This window comes from Macaca fascicularis, chromosome 19 (assembly GCF_037993035.2).
Source record: "Macaca fascicularis isolate 582-1 chromosome 19, T2T-MFA8v1.1".
NCBI classification, from domain to species: domain Eukaryota; kingdom Metazoa; phylum Chordata; class Mammalia; order Primates; family Cercopithecidae; genus Macaca; species Macaca fascicularis.
This window is the reverse complement of record NC_088393.1, coordinates 48,010,358-48,029,314: the sequence shown is the minus strand read 5'-3', so window position 1 is coordinate 48,029,314 and position 18,957 is coordinate 48,010,358. Positions and strand designations below refer to the sequence as shown.

Genomic DNA, 18,957 nt, shown 5'->3' with positions numbered 1-18,957 from the left:
TCCTCCTCCCTTGTTGGCTGTGTCCCAAGCTAGGCGGGATTCATGATGGGGGGTGTAGTGGGGAGGTGAAATGAGGTGATTATGTAATCAGCCAAAGTCCACCCCTCTTTTTCAGGCAGTATAAAGGCAAACCACCCCAGCCGTCACCATCGATCATCCCACTGCCACCATGCTGGCCTCAGGGCTGCTCCTGGTGGCCTTGCTGGCCTGCCTGACTGTGATGGTCTTGATGTCTGTCTGGCAGCAGAGGAACAGCAAGGGAAAGCTGCCTCCGGGACCCACCCCATTGCCCTTCATTGGAAACTACCTGCAGCTGAACACAGAGCAGATGTACAACTCCATCATGAAGGTGTCCCAAGGCAGGGAGATGGGTGGCACGGGGTGGGGGCTGCCCAGCTGGCTGGGGCTTTGTGGCGGGGATTGACCACTGTGGACCAGAGACTCAGGAAAGGGAGTTTTGGAGATTCATCATCAGGGTCGTAGCCAGGAAAGACAGGATCCTGGGATGTCCAGCTCCCTGACTGTAAGAACCTGGGGACGAAGGATCCCAGTACTTGACATCTCCGTGCTGGGCCCATTCAGAGTGGGGGCTGCTCCCTCTAACCACTCCCACCCGCCTCCATCAGATCAGTGAGCGCTATGGCCCGGTGTTCACCATTCACCTGGGGCCCCGGCGGGTGGTGGTGCTGTGCGGACATGATGCCGTCAAGGAGGCTCTGGTGGACCAGGCTGAGGAGTTCAGCGGGCGAGGCGAGCAGGCCACCTTCGACTGGGTCTTCAAAGGCTATGGTGAGGGGGTGCCCAAGAGGGGGAAGGTGGCCAAGAGAACACAATGGTCTCAGTGTCCCCAGCCTTCTCCCTGACTCTCCTGCCCACTGGAGGCTATGGCAGAGACCCCGGTCTGGTTTTATCTCCCCATCTCCCTTCATTGTGGGCTCTCCCTGTGTATCCCTCAGCTGTCTCCAGCGTCCCTGTCCTGATTCCTCCCCGCCTCTCTCTGCCTCCATCTCCTTGTTCTCTCTCAGTGGAGTCTCCTCTTTCCCCTCTCTCCATCTCTGAGGACATCCCGGGTTTCTGTTTTCCAACCCTGGTCCTCTGTCTTCATTTGTCTTTTTGTCACTCTCAGCTTCTGTGCTTCTCCGTGTTTCTCCTCTCTCCGCTTCCCTCTCCCACTTCTTCCTCTGTCTTAGGATTTCATGGTATTCAAACTTCCACATCTCCAGCCTCCATCTCCTGGTAACAGTCTCTCTTCCTTCCAGACCCTCTCTGTTTCTGTCTCCGTATTTTTTTCTCTCCTTCAGCTCAGCTTAAGAATCTTTCACCATTTTTATTTCCTCCTCCCAGATCTCCCCATATCTCACATCCCCTCCCTCCATCCTCTTCCTCCATCTCTCTTTCTCTTTATCTCCCCCCTTCCTTCCCTTCCTCCATGGAGTGTCCCCCTATTCCTCTGTTTCTCTGGGCATCTGTCTGTCTCAACTTTCTGCTTCTCTTCTGATTCTCTTATTCTTTCTACCCGGTCAGTCTCTCTCTCTCTCTCTCTCTCTCTCTCTCTCTCTCTCTCTCGCTCTCGCTCTCGCTCTCTCTCTCTCTCTCTCTCTTCTCTGACTGAGTTTGCAGCTCTCTTGGGCACTCGCGCTGAATCCATCTCTCTCCCACCCCACTCCCTCTCTGCTCCACCCTTGGGGAGCCCCCTGAAGCTGGTCTGCTCCTGTCCCCACCGCCCCCTGACCTCTCTCCACCCCCACGTTCACCTCCCCAGGCGTGGTTTTCAGCAACGGGGAGCGCGCCAAGCAGCTCCGGCGCTTCTCCATCGCCACCCTGCGGGACTTCGGGGTGGGCAAGCGCGGCATCGAGGAGCGCATCCAGGAGGAGGCAGGTTTCCTCATCGAGGCCCTCCGGGACACGCATGGTGAGCAGGGAACCCCGAGTGCGGGGACAAGAGCAGGAAAACGCCCAGGGCTAGGGACCCCCGCGCGCGCGTTCTGCCTGAGGATGGGGACTCGGTGGGGAAAGGCCCCCGCACTTCCAGCCCTGGAGTCTGGCGCTGGGAATTTGGCTCAACAGGGCCCTGCCTCCCGGAATTCTGACTCTCCTCAGACCTCTGAGTTGACTCTCTCCCTGACCTTCTTCTCCGGCCACATCTGCAGGCGCCAATATCGATCCCACCTTCTTCCTGAGCCGCACCGTCTCTAATGTCATCAGCTCCATTGTCTTTGGGGACCGCTTTGACTACGAGGACAAAGAGTTCCTGTCTCTGCTGGGCATGATGCTGGCAATCTTCCAGTTCACGTCAACCTCCACGGGGCAGGTAACCGGCTGCAGACTGGCCCCTGACGCCCCTACTGCAACCTGTCAACTGCTCCCCTACCTGGAGACAGGTGCCCCAAACTCCCACCCCCCTCCAGACAGTGTCCCCTCAAAATCAGCCCCCAATATTGGACAACTGGGCAGTTGCAACAGAACCCAGGATGGGTGCCCAATACCCAGTTTCCAAGGATACCTGAAAAGCTCAACAGATGCTCCCCAGAACAGAGCCTGCCGGCAGGATGCAAGCCCTCAGCTCAGCTCTCTCACCTGGGCACGTGTTCCCATCCCCAACTTAACCGTAATCTGTAACAGGGGCTCCCTACCCTGTTCTTCTGAATATTTTATCACCTGGACAAATGACTGCCTCAACCCACCTCCTACATACCTGAACACCTGGTGCTGCAAAATTCAGCCCATCATAATCATTTCACATCTACACAAATGTCCCAAATTAGCCCACTGGAATATCTGGCCAAGCACCCTCTACTTCACCCACTTAAATACCTGAAAACCTGAAAACATCAACAGCTGCCCTAACCAACACCCTAAACACATAAATATCTAGACAGATTATTCCCCAGACACCCAAATAAGTGTTCCCCAACACTTTCCAATCACACACCCTACAGAGGTGCCCCCGATGCATCCCACTTGGATAGGTAAACACCTGAACAGGTATCCCCTCCACTTCAACATCTTCACCAGCCCCACTTTAATACCTGAACACCTGAACAAAAGCCCCCAATCCAGACCCAATAAATATCTGGGTAGTTGTCTCCAACCAAGCCCACTTGAATGCCTAAATACCTAGACAGATGACACTCCCCTCATACCAGCCCCACCTGAGTAACTAAACACTTGAAGAGGTGTCTGCCAACTCAATTCCACTTGAATATCTGAACACCTAGATGTGTGCTCCAATCCAGCCTCATTTAAATACCTGAAACCTAGATATATGCCTCAGTTCTTCTCACCTAAATTACTAGACCATGGCCCTGGCACCTAATCCACGTGAAAACTGAGATATAAGTTCACATTCAACCCCAGTGAAATACCTAAACACCTGGACAGATGCCTTTAACTCAGTTCCTTCCTTGCTATGAAACAAGTCCCATTCCCATCAGCTCCTGGCCCCTGACAACTGTCCTTTCCTCCCATCCTCTCTCTGCAACCCCAGCTCTATGAGATGTTCTCTTCAGTGATGAAACACCTGCCAGGACCACAGCAACAGGCCTTTAAGGAGCTGCAAGGGCTGGAGGACTTCATAGCCAAGAAGGTGGAGCACAACCAGCGCACACTGGATCCCAATTCCCCACGGGACTTCATCGACTCCTTTCTCATCCGCATGCAGGAGGTACACCCCAGCAGCCAGTGCGGGGAGGTGCAAAGCCAGGCAGGGGGAAATCAGACTGGGAGTGGGGTGGGCAGACAACACAGGCCCATTCAAATTAGCCCTCATCATAATAATCCTCACAATTGTCCAGGCGCGGTGCCTTACACCTGTAATCCCAGCACTTTGGGAGGCCCAGGCAGGTGGATCACCTGAGGTCAGGAAATCGAGACCAGCTTGGCCAACACGGTGAAACCCCCTCTCCACTAAAAATCCAAAAATTAGCTGCGCATGGTAGCGCCCAGTGGGGCAGAGGTTGCAGTGAGCCAAGATCACGGCACTGCACTCCAGCCTGGGTGACAGAATGAGACCCTGTCTCAAAAAAAATTAATTCTTTTAAAAGTAATAAATGAGCTTGCATGGCCATGTGCATGTGCAGTTCCAGCTACTCAGGAGGCTGAGCCTAGAGGATTCCTTGAGCCCAGGAGTTCGAGTCCGGACTGTGCAACTTAGCAACACCAAGTCAGTATAAGAAAAAAAAAAAAATGACAGCTAAGTTGATAATTAAAGGACAGATGGTCAGCAAGGTAAAGAAGCTGAGAAGGAAGAGCATTTTGGGCAAAGCCAGCAGCTAGGGCAAGGGCTGGAAGCTAGAGCGAGTCTGGTAGATCTAGGGTCCCTCTTTCCATTTTTGGTCTGGACCAAAGAGAGGTAGATCCAAAGGAAAAGCCCTAGAAGGGCCCTGAGGGCAAGAGGAGTGAGGTTGGTCTAAAGCCCCCTCTCCCCGCAGGAGGAGAAGAACCCCAACACGGAGTTCTACTTGAAGAACCTGATGATGACCACGCTGAACCTCTTCATTGCAGGCACCGAGACCGTCAGCACCACCCTGCGCTATGGCTTCCTGCTGCTCATGAAGTATCCAGAGGTGGAGGGTAAGGCTGGAGGGGGAGGGAAGTGGAGAGCCCCAGACGCTCAAAACTCCACTGACCCTGGTGCAATGTCCCCACCTGTCCCAGATCCCAGGTGGGACATGCTTTGCTGTCCACAGACAGGGCAATATTCAGCTGACAAGCATCAGCTGAGTCTCACTAGTTCATAAAATATTGAAAATCTCTGCAGTGATTGGTCAGTCACTTCTGTCCCAAGCCCACTGAGTGCCTCGCTACCCGCTCCTCCGGATCATCCCCTGAGTTCCTCTCTGTGCTTCCCCTGTGATTCTGGCACAGTCTGGTTAACAGGATTCTACTCCAACAATGAGAATGGCTGAGGTCTGTTATGAATGGTCTACCTCTGTATCATATGTGGAGACATGTCATCCACCCTGTTTTACCTATTCAGACTATCATCCCTGCCCTGAGACCCCTAGATACCTACACATTCCCCCTCCTCCCCAAGCCAAGGTCCATGAGGAGATTGACAGAGTGATCGGCAAGAACCGGCAGCCCAAGTTTGAGGACCGGGTCAAGATGCCCTACATGGAGGCAGTGATCCACGAGATCCAAAGATTTGGAGACGTGATCCCCATGAGCTTGGCCCGCAGGGTCAACAAGGACACCAAGTTTCGGGATTTCTTCCTCCCTAAGGTGCTATCCTCCCCACCCCCCAGACTACAGGGAGTTCCAGCCCCTCTCTGTGTCCGCAGCATCTCACCCCCATTAGAAGCTTTCTAGACCCTGTCCCACTCCCTCAATCAGTCCAAAAGGACTTCCCCCACCACCACATCCATTCCACCTTCCCACTTAGAGACTCCTGAGTTCTGCATCTCCCCAGACTTTTTGTGTCAGGAGAATCAACCCCATGTTCCCAAACTTCCTGTCTTAAGAAACAGGAGCCCCCTTTCCATTAGGCCTTTTGCTTTAGGGACACAAGTCTCAGGTCCCCCAAACACCCTGCCTAGCAGGACATGGACCCCATGTCTCCCAAACTTCCTGTTTCAGAGACATGAACCTTCTATCCCCCAAAGCTCCTTTCTCAGAGGACCCCAACTCCTTCATGCCTGCCACTTCCGCTTATGTAGGGCACCCTAGTTCCCCCTCCAGCCCCTGTGTACTTTCACCAATCCCCCAACCTGCCTCATCACATACACCTTCCTCCTCCCTCCCAGGGCACCGAAGTGTTCCCTATGCTGGGCTCCGTGCTGAGAGACCCCAGGTTCTTCTCCAACCCCCAGGACTTCAATCCCCAGCACTTCTTGGATGAGAAGGGGCAGTTTAAGAAGAGTGACGCTTTTGTGCCCTTTTCCATCGGTAAGAGACTAACTACTGTTTGCCGCCAGGCCACTGCTCACACCAGCAGGCGCCTCCCTCACCCAGCTCCCCTCTGTGCTGTGTAGTCTGGTATTTCTCCAGCTTGGAATTTCCTGTTAGAATCTACCCTTGAGCCCCCAGCTGATACTTCCTTAACTACCAAGCACCCACTACCTGCGCCCAGGTAAAAGGAAAGGAAACGGCCGGGCCCGGTGGCTCAAGCCTGTAATCCCAGCACTTTGGGAGGCCGAGACGGGCGGATCACGAGGTCAGGAGATCGAGACCATCCTGGCTAACACGGTGAAACCCCGTCTCTACTAAAAAAAATACAAAAAATTAGCCGGGCGCGGTGGTGGGCGCCTGTAGTCCCAGCTACTCGGGAGGCTGAGGCAGGAGAATGGCGTAAACCCGGGAGGCGGAGCTTGCAGTGAGCTGAGATCCGGCCACTGCACTCCAGCCTGGGCGACAGAGCAAGACTCCGTCTCAAAAAAAAAAAAAAAAAGGAAAGGAAACATCTTCCCCCGTAGATTCATTTGTCTAGGGTCACACAGCAGATTCTTCGGATCCCTAAAAAGGAGATGAAGGCACAGGAGTCGTATTTGCAAGTGTATGGGGCAGGAAGGAACATCTAAACCTCCCATTGCTATACCTGGCATGGATCACCCCATCTATGATGGATGCGTGACATTATGCCTTTTCCAAAACCCATAGAAATGTACAACACAGATAAACTCTAATATAAATTATGGACTTTGGTTAGTAATAATATATTAATTTTGGTTCACCATTGTTACATCTCTTATAGAAAGAAACTGAGGCTCAGGGAGGATTAAAGTCTCCTCTGAAAGTCTCTGAGTTCATAATATTCCACCTCTCCTCCCTGGGAGAGCCGCAGCTGGAGGTCGGTAGTGGGGCGAGGCTGCACTGAGAGTGGGCTTCACCTCCACCCCTCCCGCCTCTCCCCCTCAGGAAAGCGGAACTGTTTCGGAGAAGGCCTGGCCAGAATGGAGCTCTTTCTCTTCTTCACCACCATCATGCAGAACTTCCGCTTCAAGTCCCCCCAGTCGCCCAAGGACATCGACGTGTCCCCCAAACACGTGGGCTTTGCCACGATCCCACGAAACTACACCATGAGCTTCCTGCCCCGCTGAGTGAGGGCTGCGCTGGTGCAGGTCTGGTGGGCGGGGCCGTGGAAAGGGCGGGGCTAGGGGCGGGGCTCGTGGGAGGGGCGGGGCTAAGAATGGGGACGGGATGGGGGAAAGGAAGCCGTGAGGTGGTTAGAGGGAAGAGAAGAAACAGAAGGGGCTTAGTTGACCTTGATAAGGTGCTTCCGAGCTGGGATGAGAGGAAGGGAAACCTTACATTATGCTACGAAGAGTAGTAATAATAGCAGCTCTTATTTCCTGAACCAGTACCCCCGTGTCAGCTTTGTACAAAAAGCGTTTGTTCACAAAGCGTTGCACGCTCACCTCACTTAATTGCCACAAACCTCTGTGAAGGGGAAAAGCGTTCATGCCCATTTTACACGTGACAAAGCTGAGACTTAGAAAGTTGTCTATCTGATGTCTCACAAAACATGTGCCCAGAAAATCTTTGAACACAGATCTGTGCCCATAGCCCTCTAGAAAGATTCTTAAAAAGCACCCCTTCCTCACGTAAAACAGCTTAGTATAGCATCACATGGCCTGAACATCCCTGTCCTGGGGCTTTTTCCAGAGACCTAGTGAGTGGCTGTCCTGCCTTCACTGCCCACATGCCCACACTCTCACCTACTCAACATGCTTTGAATTCCAGGGTGTAATCTGTGCTCACTACCAGGTAAGGCCGCTGTGGCCCATTCAGAGTCAGTCCGGGGACACAACGAGACATGAATGGACATACAGAGTCAGTCCATTAACAAATATTTTGCAGAGCAGAAGTTTTTAATTTTAATGATGTTCCATCAGTATATCCCTTAAGGAAGAAGTTGAAGGAGAGAACCACTTACAGAGAAAGATGAGAGAACTCTGGATCAGGACATACCATATGCATGTGTGTGATCATGTGCAGGTGTGCATGTGACCGCATATTCTCCTCCATGTATGCATGAAACACATTCCACTATGGGTTTCTGAAGGTGGGGCTCTCCGGATGGATCTGGTGTCTGTTGTAAGACCCAGCTAAGAGTTTCACAACCACTGCCCACTCTCAAAGAAGTTAGTGTATGGCCCCCTTAGAAGCTTCCTTACAGCCTTCATGAAAATTAACTCCAAGTTTATTATAGACCTAAATGAAAAATGAGTATCTATAAAACTTCCAGAAGATAATGTAGGAGAAAATCTAGATGCCCTCAAGTTTGGTGATGACTTATTAGATACAACACCAAAAGAACAATGCTTGAAAGAAGCACTTGATAACTTCTGTGTCATTGAAATTAAAAACTTCTTCTCTGAAAAACAATTGTCAAGAGAATGACAATACAAGCTACAGACTGGGAGAACATATTTGCAGGGGACATACCTGATAAGGGACTTACATTCAAAATACACAAAGAACTGTTAAAACTCAACAATAGAAAACAACCCAATTAAAAAATGGGCAAATGATCTGAGCAGACACTTCGCCAAAGAAAATATACACATAACAAATAAATATAAGGAAAGATGCTCCGTATCACATGTCAGTAGCCATTTCAAATTGAAACAATAATGATGTTCCACTACCCACCTATTAGAATGGCTAAAGTCCAAAACTGACAACACCAAATGCTGACAAGTAGGTGGCTCAACAGGAACTGTCATTCATTGATGGTGGGAATGCAAAATGGCACAGCTACTTTGGAAGATAAATTGGCGGCTTCTTGCAAAGCTAAACATATTCTTACCATGTGTTACAGCAATCATGCTCTTCGGTATTAACCCCAAATAAGTTGAAAACAGATAGCCACACAAAAACTTCTGCACAGATGTTTATAGTAGCTTTACTCCTAATTGCCAAATCTTGTAATCAACCAAGATGTTCTTCAACAAGTGAATGGATAAATGAACTGTGATACACTCATACAATGAAATATGGCAGGGCATGATCACTCACACCTGTAATTATAGCACTATGAGAGGCTGAGGAGGGCAGATCACTTGAGGTCAGGAATTCGAGACCAGCCTGGCCGACATGGTGAAACCCCATCTCTACCAAAAATACAAAAATTAGCCAGGAACGGTGGCATGCACCTGCAGTTCCAGCTACTTGGGAGGCTGAGGTGGGAGAATTGCCTGAACACATGAGGCAGAGCTTACAGTGAGCTGAGATGGAGCCACTGCACTGCAGCCTGGGAGACACAGTGAAATTTTGTCTCAAAAAAAAAAAACAAAAAAAAAAAAAAGAAGAAGAGGAAAAAAGAAAAGATATGATTCAGCAATAAAAAGAAATCAGACCACAGAAAGACATGGAAGAACCTGAAATGTGTGTAGCTAAGTGAAAGAAGCCCCTCTGAAAAGGCCACATACTATATGATTCCAACTATATGACAGTCTGGAGAAATGAAACTGTGAAGACAGTACAAAGATAGTAGTTGCCAGGAGTTTAGGGAGGAGGGAGGTGTTTGTTCTTCCCTTTGGGGTGACGAGTTCTTCCAGGCCCCAGGCAGGAACAGAGATGCTGTCCAGGAGCCAAGGCCTTAGCAATCTACCTGGTGCTCTAGTCTATTGCAACTGAGCTGGCACCTCAAATCAATCCGTGTGATACATCATATCAACAGAATGAAGAAGAGAAACCATATGATCATCTCAATTGATGCTGAAAATGCATTTGATGGAATTCAACATCCCTTCATAATAAAAGGCCTCAAAAAACTAGGTATAGCAGGAACATAGCTCAACATAATAAAAGCCATGAATGACAGACCCACAGCTAGTATCGTATTGAATGGGGAATAACTGAAAGTCTTCCTCTAAGATCTGGAACATGACAAAGATGCCCACTTTCATCACTGTTATTCGACATAGTACCAGAAGTCCTAGCTAGAGCAATTAGACAAGAGAAGGAAAAAAAAGGGCATCCAAATTGGAAAGGAAGAAGTCAAATTATCCTTGTCTGTAGATGATATGATCCTCTATTTGGAAAAACCTAAAGGCTCCACAAAAAGACTATTAGAACTGATAAACAAATTCAGTAAAATTGCAGAATACAAAATCAACATACAAAAATCAGTAGCATTTCTATCTGCCAAAAGCAAACAATTTGAAAAAGAAATTTTTAAAAATCCAGCCTGAGCACCATGTCGAAACCCCGTCTCTACTAAAAATATTTTAAAAATTAGCTGGACCTAGTGGTGTGCACCTGTAATCCCAGCAACCTGGGAGGCCAAAGTAGGAGAATCTTTTCAGCCCAGGAGGTCTAGGATGCAGTGAGCCAAGGTCACATCACTGCAATCCAGCTCTACATGACAGAGCAAGACCTTATCTCAGAAAAAGGTAATCCCATTTACAATAGCTACAATACAATGAAATACCTAGGAATTAACCCAAGAAGTAAAGGATCTCTATAATGAAAACAATAAAACACTGATAAAAGAAATTGAAGAGGACACCAAAAATTGAAAAAATATTTTGTGTTGATGGATTGGAAGCAGCAATATTGTCAAAATGTTCATACTACTTAAAGTAATCTACAGATTCAATGTAGTTCCTATCAAAATATGAATGACATTCTTCATAGAAAACAGAAAAAGCAATTCTAAATTTAAACAGAACCACAAAAGATCTAGAGTAGCCAAAGCTACCCTAAGCAAAAAGAACAAAATTGGAGGAATCACATTATCTGACTTCAAATCATATTATAGAGCTATAGTAACCAAAACAGCAAGATACTAGCATAATAAGTTATGTAGACCAATGGAACATAATAGAGAGCCCAAAAACAACTTCATACATCTACAGTGAACTCATTTTCAACAAAGGTGCCAAGAATATTCATACATTGGGGAAATAACATTCCCTTCAATAAACGATGCCAAGAAAACTGGACATCCATATGCAGAAGAATAAATCTAGACCCCTATTTTTGACATACGCAAAAATCAAACCAAAATGGATCATAGACTTAAATCTATGATCTCAAACATGAAACTACTAAAAGAAAATATTGAGAAAGCTCTCTAGGACCCTGTGCTGGGCAAAGATTTCTCGAGTAATACCCAACAAGCACAGGCAACCAAAGCAAAAACAGACAAATGGGATCACATCAAGTTAAAAAGCTTCTGCACAGCAAAGGAAACAATCAACTAAGAGACAACCTACAGAATGGGAGAAAATATCTGCAAGTTATCCATCTGACAAAGAGTTATTGACAAAAATATATAAGAAGTTCAAACAACTCAATAGGAAAAAATCTAATAATCCAATTTAAAAATGAGTACAAGATCTGAATAGACATTTCTCAAAAGACATACTAATGACAAACAGGTTATTTGAGAAAGGGCTTGTATTAATCTGTTCTCACACTGCTATAAAGAAATACCTGATGGCACGGTGGCTCATGCCTGTAATCCCAGCACTGTGGGAGGCCAAAGTGGGCAGATCACCTGAGGTCAGGAGTTCGAGACCAGCCTGGCCAACATGGTGAAACCCTGTCTCGACTAAAAATACAAAAAAATTAGCCAAGTGTGGTGGTAGGCGCCTGTAGTCCCAGCTACTTGGGAGGCTGAGGCAGGAGAATTTCTTGGACCTGGGAGGCGGAGGTTGCAGTGAGCCGAGATCGCACCGCTGCACTCCGGCCTGAGAGACAGAGTGAGACTCCATCTCAAACAAAAGAAAAGAAATACCTGAGACTTGTATTAATCCGTTCTCACACTGCTATAAAGAAATACCTGAGACTGGGTAATTTATAAAGAAAAGAGTTTTAATTGGCTTACAGTTTTGTAGGCGGTATGGGAAGCATTCTGGGGAGGCCTCAAGAAACTGCCAATCATGGCAGAAAGCAAAGGGGGAGTGAGGCATCTTAGACGGCGGGAGCAGGAGCAAGAGAGAGTGAGGAGGGAAGTGCTGTACATGTTTAAACAACCAAATCTCATGAGAACTCACTCACTATCACAAGAACAGCACCAAGAGGACAGTATGAAACCATTCACGAGAAATCCAGCCACCCTCCACCAGAGCCCACCTCCAACATTGGGAGCTACAATTCAACATGAGATTTGGTGGGGACACAGATCCAAACCATATCAGTGCTCATCATAATTATCATCAGAGAAATGCAAATCAAAGCTACAATGAGATGTCATCTCACCCTAGTTAAAATGGCTTTTATCCAAAAGACAGGCAATAACAAATGCTGGCAAGAATATGGATAACAGGGAACTCTCATACATATCTGTTGGTGGAAATGTAAATCAGTACAACCACTATGGAGAACAGTTCGGAGGTTCCCCATAAAACTAAAAATAAAATTACCATATGATCCAGCAACCCCGGTGTATACGTCCATATTACCACATGATCCAGCAATACCACTGTATATATCCAAAGAAAAGAAATCAGTATGTCCAAGATATATCCACATTCCCATGTTTACTGCAGCACTATTCACAGCAGACAAGATTTGGAAATAACCTGAGTGTCCATCAACAGATGAATGGATAAAGAAAATGTGGTACATTCACACAGGGGAGTATTATTCAGTCATAAAAAAGAATGAGATCCTGCGTTTACAACACAGATGCAACTGGAGGACATTATGTTAAGTGAAACAAGCCAAGCACAGGAAGACAAATGTCACATGTTCTCACTCCTACGGGGGAGCTAAAAAAAAAAATTGAACTCATGGAGGTAGAGAGTACAACGATGGTTAGCAGAAGCTGAAAAGGGTAGTGGAGAAGGGAGGATAAAAAGGAGATGGTTAATGGGTACAAAAATACAGTTAGGTAGAAAGAATAAAATCTAGTGTTGGTAGCACAATAGGGTGAATGTAGCTAACAATGATTTATAGTATATTTCAACATAACTGAGAGTGGAATTGAAATGTTCCTAAAACCAAGAAATGATAAATGCCTGAAGTTATGGATATCCCAATTTCTTTGATTCGATCATTACACATTGTGTGTATGTATCGAAATATCATATGTACTCCATAAACAGTACAAGTTTTATGAAAGAAAAAGAAAAGATTGCCCAGGGTGCGGTGGCTCACACTTGTAATCCCAGCACTTTGGGAGGCCAAGGCAGGCAGAACCACTTCAGCCCCGGAGTTCAAGACCAGTCTTGGCAATATGGTGAAACCCTGTCTTTATAAAAAATACAAAAAGTAGCTGGGCATGGTGATGTGCACCTGTAGGCCCAGCTACTTGGGAGGCTGAGGTGGGAGGATGGCTTGAACCTGGAAGGACAAGGCTGCAGTGACCTGTGATCATGCCACTGCACTCCAGCCTAAATGACTGAGCGAGACTCTGTCTTAAAAAAAAAAAAAAAAGAGGGGAAGGGAAGGGAAGGGAAGGGAAGTGAGGGGAGGGGAGGGGAGGGGAGGGGGAGAGAAAAGAGAAAAGAAAACGGAGGGAGGAGGGAAGGGAAGGGAAGGGGAGGGGAGGGGAGGGGAGGGGAGGGGAGGGGAGGGGAAGGGGAGGGGAGGGGAGGGGAGGGGAAGGGAAGGGAAGGGAAGGGGAGGGGAGGGGAGGGGAGGGAAGGGAAGGGAAGGGAAGGGAAGGGAAGGGAAGGGAAGGGAAGGGAAGGGAAGGGAAGGGAAGGGAAGGGAAGGGAAGGGAAGGGAAGGGAAGGGAAGGAGGGAGGAAGGGAAGGAAGGAAAATATTCATCAACATGATACAGCAATGTTTAGTGGGTTTTACTGTGTAGGTCTTACACTAAATGGAAGCCAAATGCAATGCTAGGTATGGCATTTTTTGTGTTATTGCTTATGGCATTTTTATTTTAATTTCCAAATAAAGAAGTGTGATCGATTTTTCCATTTTAAAAATCTTTGTCTACCCCAAGTTCACAAAGATTTTCTCCCATGCTTTCTTTTGAAGAATTCATAGTTACAGCTTTAACTTTTAAGTCTGAGTCATTATGAGTAAATTTTTAAATATAGTGTGAAATAAGAGCAAAAGCATATTTTTTCCTTAAGGAAATTCAGTTATTCCAACACTTTCGTTGACTTTCCTTTCTCCCATTGAATAGCTTTGGCACCTTAATCAAAAATCAGTTGATTATATAAGTGTCCATCTCTAGACCTTCTTTTCTATTTCATTGATCAGTATATGCCTACATGACTTTATTGAAAAATAAGGTGAGCCCTCTGAGTTTGTTACTCTTTTATAATTACTTTGACTAGTAGTTGTAAAAGATACACATCTTAGAATCTTATGTTATTTTATTTTATTTTATTTTATTTTATTTTATTTTAGAGACAGAATCTCGCTCTGTCACCAAGGCTGGAGTGCAGTGGCGCGAACTCAGCTCACTGCAACCTCTGCCTCTGGGGTTCAAGTGATTCTCCTGCCTCAGCCTCCCAAGTAGCTGGAATTACAGGCACTTGCCACCATGCCCAACTAATTTTTGTGTTTTTAGTAGAGACAGGGTTTCACCATCTTGGCCAGGCTGGTCTCACGCTCCTGACCTCAGGTGATCTGCCCACCTTGGTATCCCAAAGTGCTGGGATTACAGGTGTGAGACACCGCGCCCGGCCACATCTTAGAATTTTAAAATCAGCTTATTAGCTTATATCAAAACAAAAAAAGCCTGCTGAAATTCTGATTGGGATTACAAATAATCTATTGATCAATTTTAGAAGAACTGACATCTTAACAATATTAAGTCTTCCCATTCATGGCCATGGTATATCTCTTTATTTAGATATTTAATTTCTCTCATCAATGATTTGTAGTTATGCTACTGCACAACTTTTATTAATTTTATCTTTAAGTAGTTTATGTTTTCAATGGTATTATAATAAAAGGCTTTCAATATCTCTTAAAATCTTAAATCCTGGCCATGCGCAGTGACTCATACCTGTAATCCCAACACTTTGGGAGGCCAAGGTGGGTAGATCGCTTGAGCTCAGAAGTTCGAGACTAGCCTGGACAACTTGGTAAAATACAGAAATACAAGAAAATTAGCTGGGTGTGGTAGTGCACACCTATGGTCCCAGCGACTCGGGAGGATGAGGTGGGAGGATGAGGTGGGAGGATGAGGTGGGAGGATCGCTTGAGCCTGGCAGGCAGAGGCTACAGTGAGCTGAGATTGTGCCACTGCACTCGAGCCTGAGTGACAGAGAGAGACCATGTTTAAAAAAATAAACAAATGAAAATATCTTAAATCCAGAGCCATACAGAGTTTTGTAATAAAAGATTCTTCTGTATTCACATTTAAGAACTACATTCTCCAATGGCTACAAATCTCTATTCTAAGAAGCTATCTTTTTGAGACGGAGTCTCGCTCTGTCGCCCAGGCTGGAGTGCAGTGGCCAGATCTCAGCTCATTGCAAGCTCCGCCTCCCGGGTTCCCGCCATTCTCCTGCCTCAGCCTCCCGAGTAGCTGGGACCACAGGCGCCGCCACCTCGCCCGGCTAATTTTTTGTGTTTTTAGTAGAGACGGGGTTTCGCCGTGTTAGCCAGGATGGTCTCGATCTCCTGACCTTGTGATCCGCCCGTCTCGGCCTCCCAAAGTGCTGGGATTACAGGCTTGAGCCACCGCGCCCGGCCAGAAGCTATCATTTCTTTTGATACCTATTGATCATGATGGGGAATGAAAATGGGTCCAGTGTGGTCTTGTCAATCCAGGAATTTTTCAGAGGAAGGATTTAATATTGGTTGAATGCCCAAAAATCCAGCTTACATGGGAGGAACAAAGGGAGTTTGGTTTAATCATCATAATCCCAAAACTAGCACAGAAAGCGGGTATGGCCTCAGACATCACCCAAGGTGCTGAAAGGAATTGCCTCCCAGCCACAACACACCTGCTTTTTCCTCTCCAAACCACTAATGCCCATCCCAACTCCAGATTTTTGAAAGGGTCAACTCCCACTTTTCAAAATCCTGTTTAAAGGATACTTCTGGCTGGGCATGGTGACTCACGCCTGTAATCCTAGCACTTTGGGAAGCCAAAGAGGGTGGATCACTTGAGGTCAGGATCAGCCTTGGCCAATATGGTAAAACTCTATCTCTACTAAAATACAGGAGTTTGAGACTAGCCTGGGCCTCAAGCCTTAAGCAATCCTCCCACCTCAGCCTCCCAAATTGCTGGGATTACAGGTGCGAGCCACTGTGCCCAACCTGCTCTCTTAATTTATAGAAAGAGATAAGATAAATGAACTTGTATTAGAGAATCATTCAGAAATAAGTATTTCTATGCCATATGGTTCAAGGCAATATATTAAACATCTTCTAATTGCATTATAAAATTACTAAATATAACTATTCAAGGTGATTATGAAAATATGATTATTCTAAAAGGCTACACTTTTTAAAATACTTACAGATAAAATTATTGTAAAAATTAGGATTAGGGAGGAATTTCTGTTGTTTTATGTGTGTGTGGGTGTTTTGTTTTGTTTTGTTTGTTTTTGTTTTGCTATATCTGTAATGTTTTTAAAAAGTGATTTCTCCCCGAATTTTGAGCTGTGCAATTAATGTTTTGTTTGTTTGTTTGAGACGGAGTCTTGCTGTCTCACCCAGGCTGGAGTGCAGTGGAGTGATCTCAGTTCACTGCCTCCATCTGCTGGGTTCAAGCGATTCTCCTGCCTCAGCCTCCTGAACAGCTGGGGTTACAGGCATGTGCTAACAAGCCCAGCTAATTTTTTGTGTGTGTATTTTTAGTAGAGATGGGGTTTCACTATGTTGGCCAGGCTGGTCTTGAACCCCTGACCTCTGGTGATCTGCCCCTCCTCGGCCTCCCAGAGTTGTGGGACTACAGGCGTGAGCCACCGCGCCTGGCCTAAAATCTTAAATAAAAGAAATGTTTAAATGCTATTTGTGACATTAATTGAAATCCGATCAGAGCCTGTGATGTAAGATACAAATACAACCTGCTCCACTCCTAAAAATAACAAGAAAGTAATACTACTAATAACTAGCAACCCTCGTGAGTGCTTATGTAGCAGGATTTGGAGTTCTGGCCTAGTTTTGCCGAAACTCCTTATTTAATCCTAGGCCGTCTGTGAAAAACAGTTTCCTGTTTTGTGATCTGGGGGGTGGTAATAATTACTGCCCTCTCCATCAAAAATGAGATCAGATCACACAGGGTGTGAAGAATTATCAGTGGCCACAGGGAAAACAACAGTTAACATGAGCTGAATGCCTACTATGTGTCACACACTGTTTTAAGCAATTTATACTTTTCTTTTCTTTTTTTTTTTTTTTGAGATGGAGTCTAGCTCTGTCACCTAGGCTGGAGTACAGTGACACAATCTTGGCTCACTGTAACCTCTCTGCCTCCTAGGTTCATTTAGAAAATTGTCATTTGTCCATGTGACAGTTGATAATTATTCACATTTCATATGGGCAACCTGCCAGACAGGAGAAAGTACTTCCCATGTTAGAAGACATTTATTGGCCGGGCGCGGTGGCTCAAGCCTGTAATCCCAGCACTTTGGGAGGCCGAGACGGGCGGATCACAAGGTCAGGAGATCGAGACCATCCTGGCTAACCCGGTGAAACCCCGTCTCTACTAAAAAATACAAAAAACTAGCCGGGCGAGGTGGCGGGCGCCTGTAGTCCCAGCTACTCCGGAGGCTGAGGCAGGAGAATGGCGTGAACCCGGGAGGCGGAGCTTGCAGTGAGCTGAAATCCGGCCACTGCACTCCAGCCTGGGTGACAGAGCGAGACTCCGTCTCAAAAAAAAAAAAAAAGACATTTATTATCTTGTTTTGCTACCACAAAAGTTCAAAAAAAAAAAAAATTAAAACGAACAATGGACCAGGATACTGTAGTAAAGCATTTCAAAAATTATTAAATCAGTGGAAAATTACACACACAACAGGAATTCCTTATAATTCCCAAGGACAGGCCATAATTAAGAGAACTAATAGAACACTCAAAGCTCAATTGGTTAAAAAAAAAAAAAAAAAAAGGAAAAGACAGTAAAGAGTGTAACGCTCCCCAGATGCAACTTAATCTAGCACACTATACTTTAAATTTTTTACACATTTATAGAAACCAGACCACTACCTCTGTAGAACAACAACTTAATGGTAAAAGGAACAGCCCACATGAAGAAAAACTGATTTGGTAAAAAGATAATAAAAATAAAACATGGGAAATAGGGAAGGTGATAACGTGGGGGAGAGGTTTTGCTTGTATTTCTCCAGGAAAAAAACCAGCTTCCAGTTTAGGTATCTACAACTTACAGATAATGCTGTCATCCACCAAGAAAGCAGAGCTGCCAACTTGGGCACAATTAAAGAAGCTGATACAGTTGGCTGAAAAAAGCCTAGAAAACACAAAGGTGACACAAACTCCAGAGAATATGCTGCTTGCAGATTTGATGATTGTATCAATGGTGGTAAGTCTTCCCATGTCTGCAGGAGCAGCTGCAGCTAATTATACCCACTGGGCCTATGTGCCTTTCCCGCCCTTCATTCGGGCAGTCACATGGATGGATAATCCTATTGAAGTATATGTTAATAATAGTGCATGCGTACCTGGCCCCACAGATGACCGTTGCTCTGCCCATCCTGAAGAAGAAGAAATGATGATAAATATTTCCATTGGGTATCATTATCCTCCTATTTGCTTAGGGAAGGCACCAGGATGTTTAATGCCTACAAGCCAAAAGGTTGGTAAAAATAACTACTGTCAGTGCCACCAGTAGATTTACTTATCACATGGTAAGTGGAATGTCACTCGGGCCACAAATAAATGATTTACAGGACCCTTCTTATCAAAGATCATTAAAACCTAGGCTTAAGGGGAAGCCTTGCCCCAAGGAAATTCCCGAAGAACCAAAAAGCCCAGAAGTCTCAGTTTGGGAAGAATATGTGGCTGATACTGCGGTGGTACTACAAAACAATGAACTCGGAACTAGTAGAGACTGGGCCCCTCGAGGCCAATTATATCATAATTGTATGGGCCAGACTCACTCATATTCACAGGCCCCAGCCATCTTGCC

The 18,957-nt window shown here is 46.2% G+C and overlaps 2 protein-coding genes across 3 annotated transcripts in view; one reads left to right on the top strand and one right to left on the bottom strand.

Annotated features, from left to right (window-relative positions):
- Positions 1–18,957, bottom strand: part of LOC123570245 (cytochrome P450 2F5-like) — a 30,846-nt gene that overhangs the window by 6,807 nt on the left and 5,082 nt on the right. Inside the window, exon 4 of one of the 2 annotated variants that reach the window (XM_065535521.2) lies at positions 18,276–18,523. The exons of the other annotated variant lie outside the window; for it this stretch is intronic. Coding sequence (XP_065391593.1) covers positions 18,405–18,523 — 119 coding nt within the window. The 3' untranslated portion in view covers positions 18,276–18,404. Of the gene's footprint in view, positions 1–18,275; positions 18,524–18,957 lie in introns of those variants that run through there. 2 annotated transcript variants of the gene reach the window in all.
- CYP2A24 (cytochrome P450 family 2 subfamily A member 24) lies at positions 149–7,294 on the top strand. The gene is made up of 9 exons (XM_045379570.3): positions 149–349; positions 627–789; positions 1,763–1,912; positions 2,151–2,311; positions 3,488–3,664; positions 4,431–4,572; positions 5,036–5,223; positions 5,745–5,886; positions 6,856–7,294. The coding sequence occupies exons 1-9, from the start codon at positions 170–172 to the stop codon at positions 7,035–7,037; spliced, it is 1,485 nt and encodes a 494-aa protein (XP_045235505.2). The 5' UTR covers positions 149–169; the 3' UTR covers positions 7,038–7,294.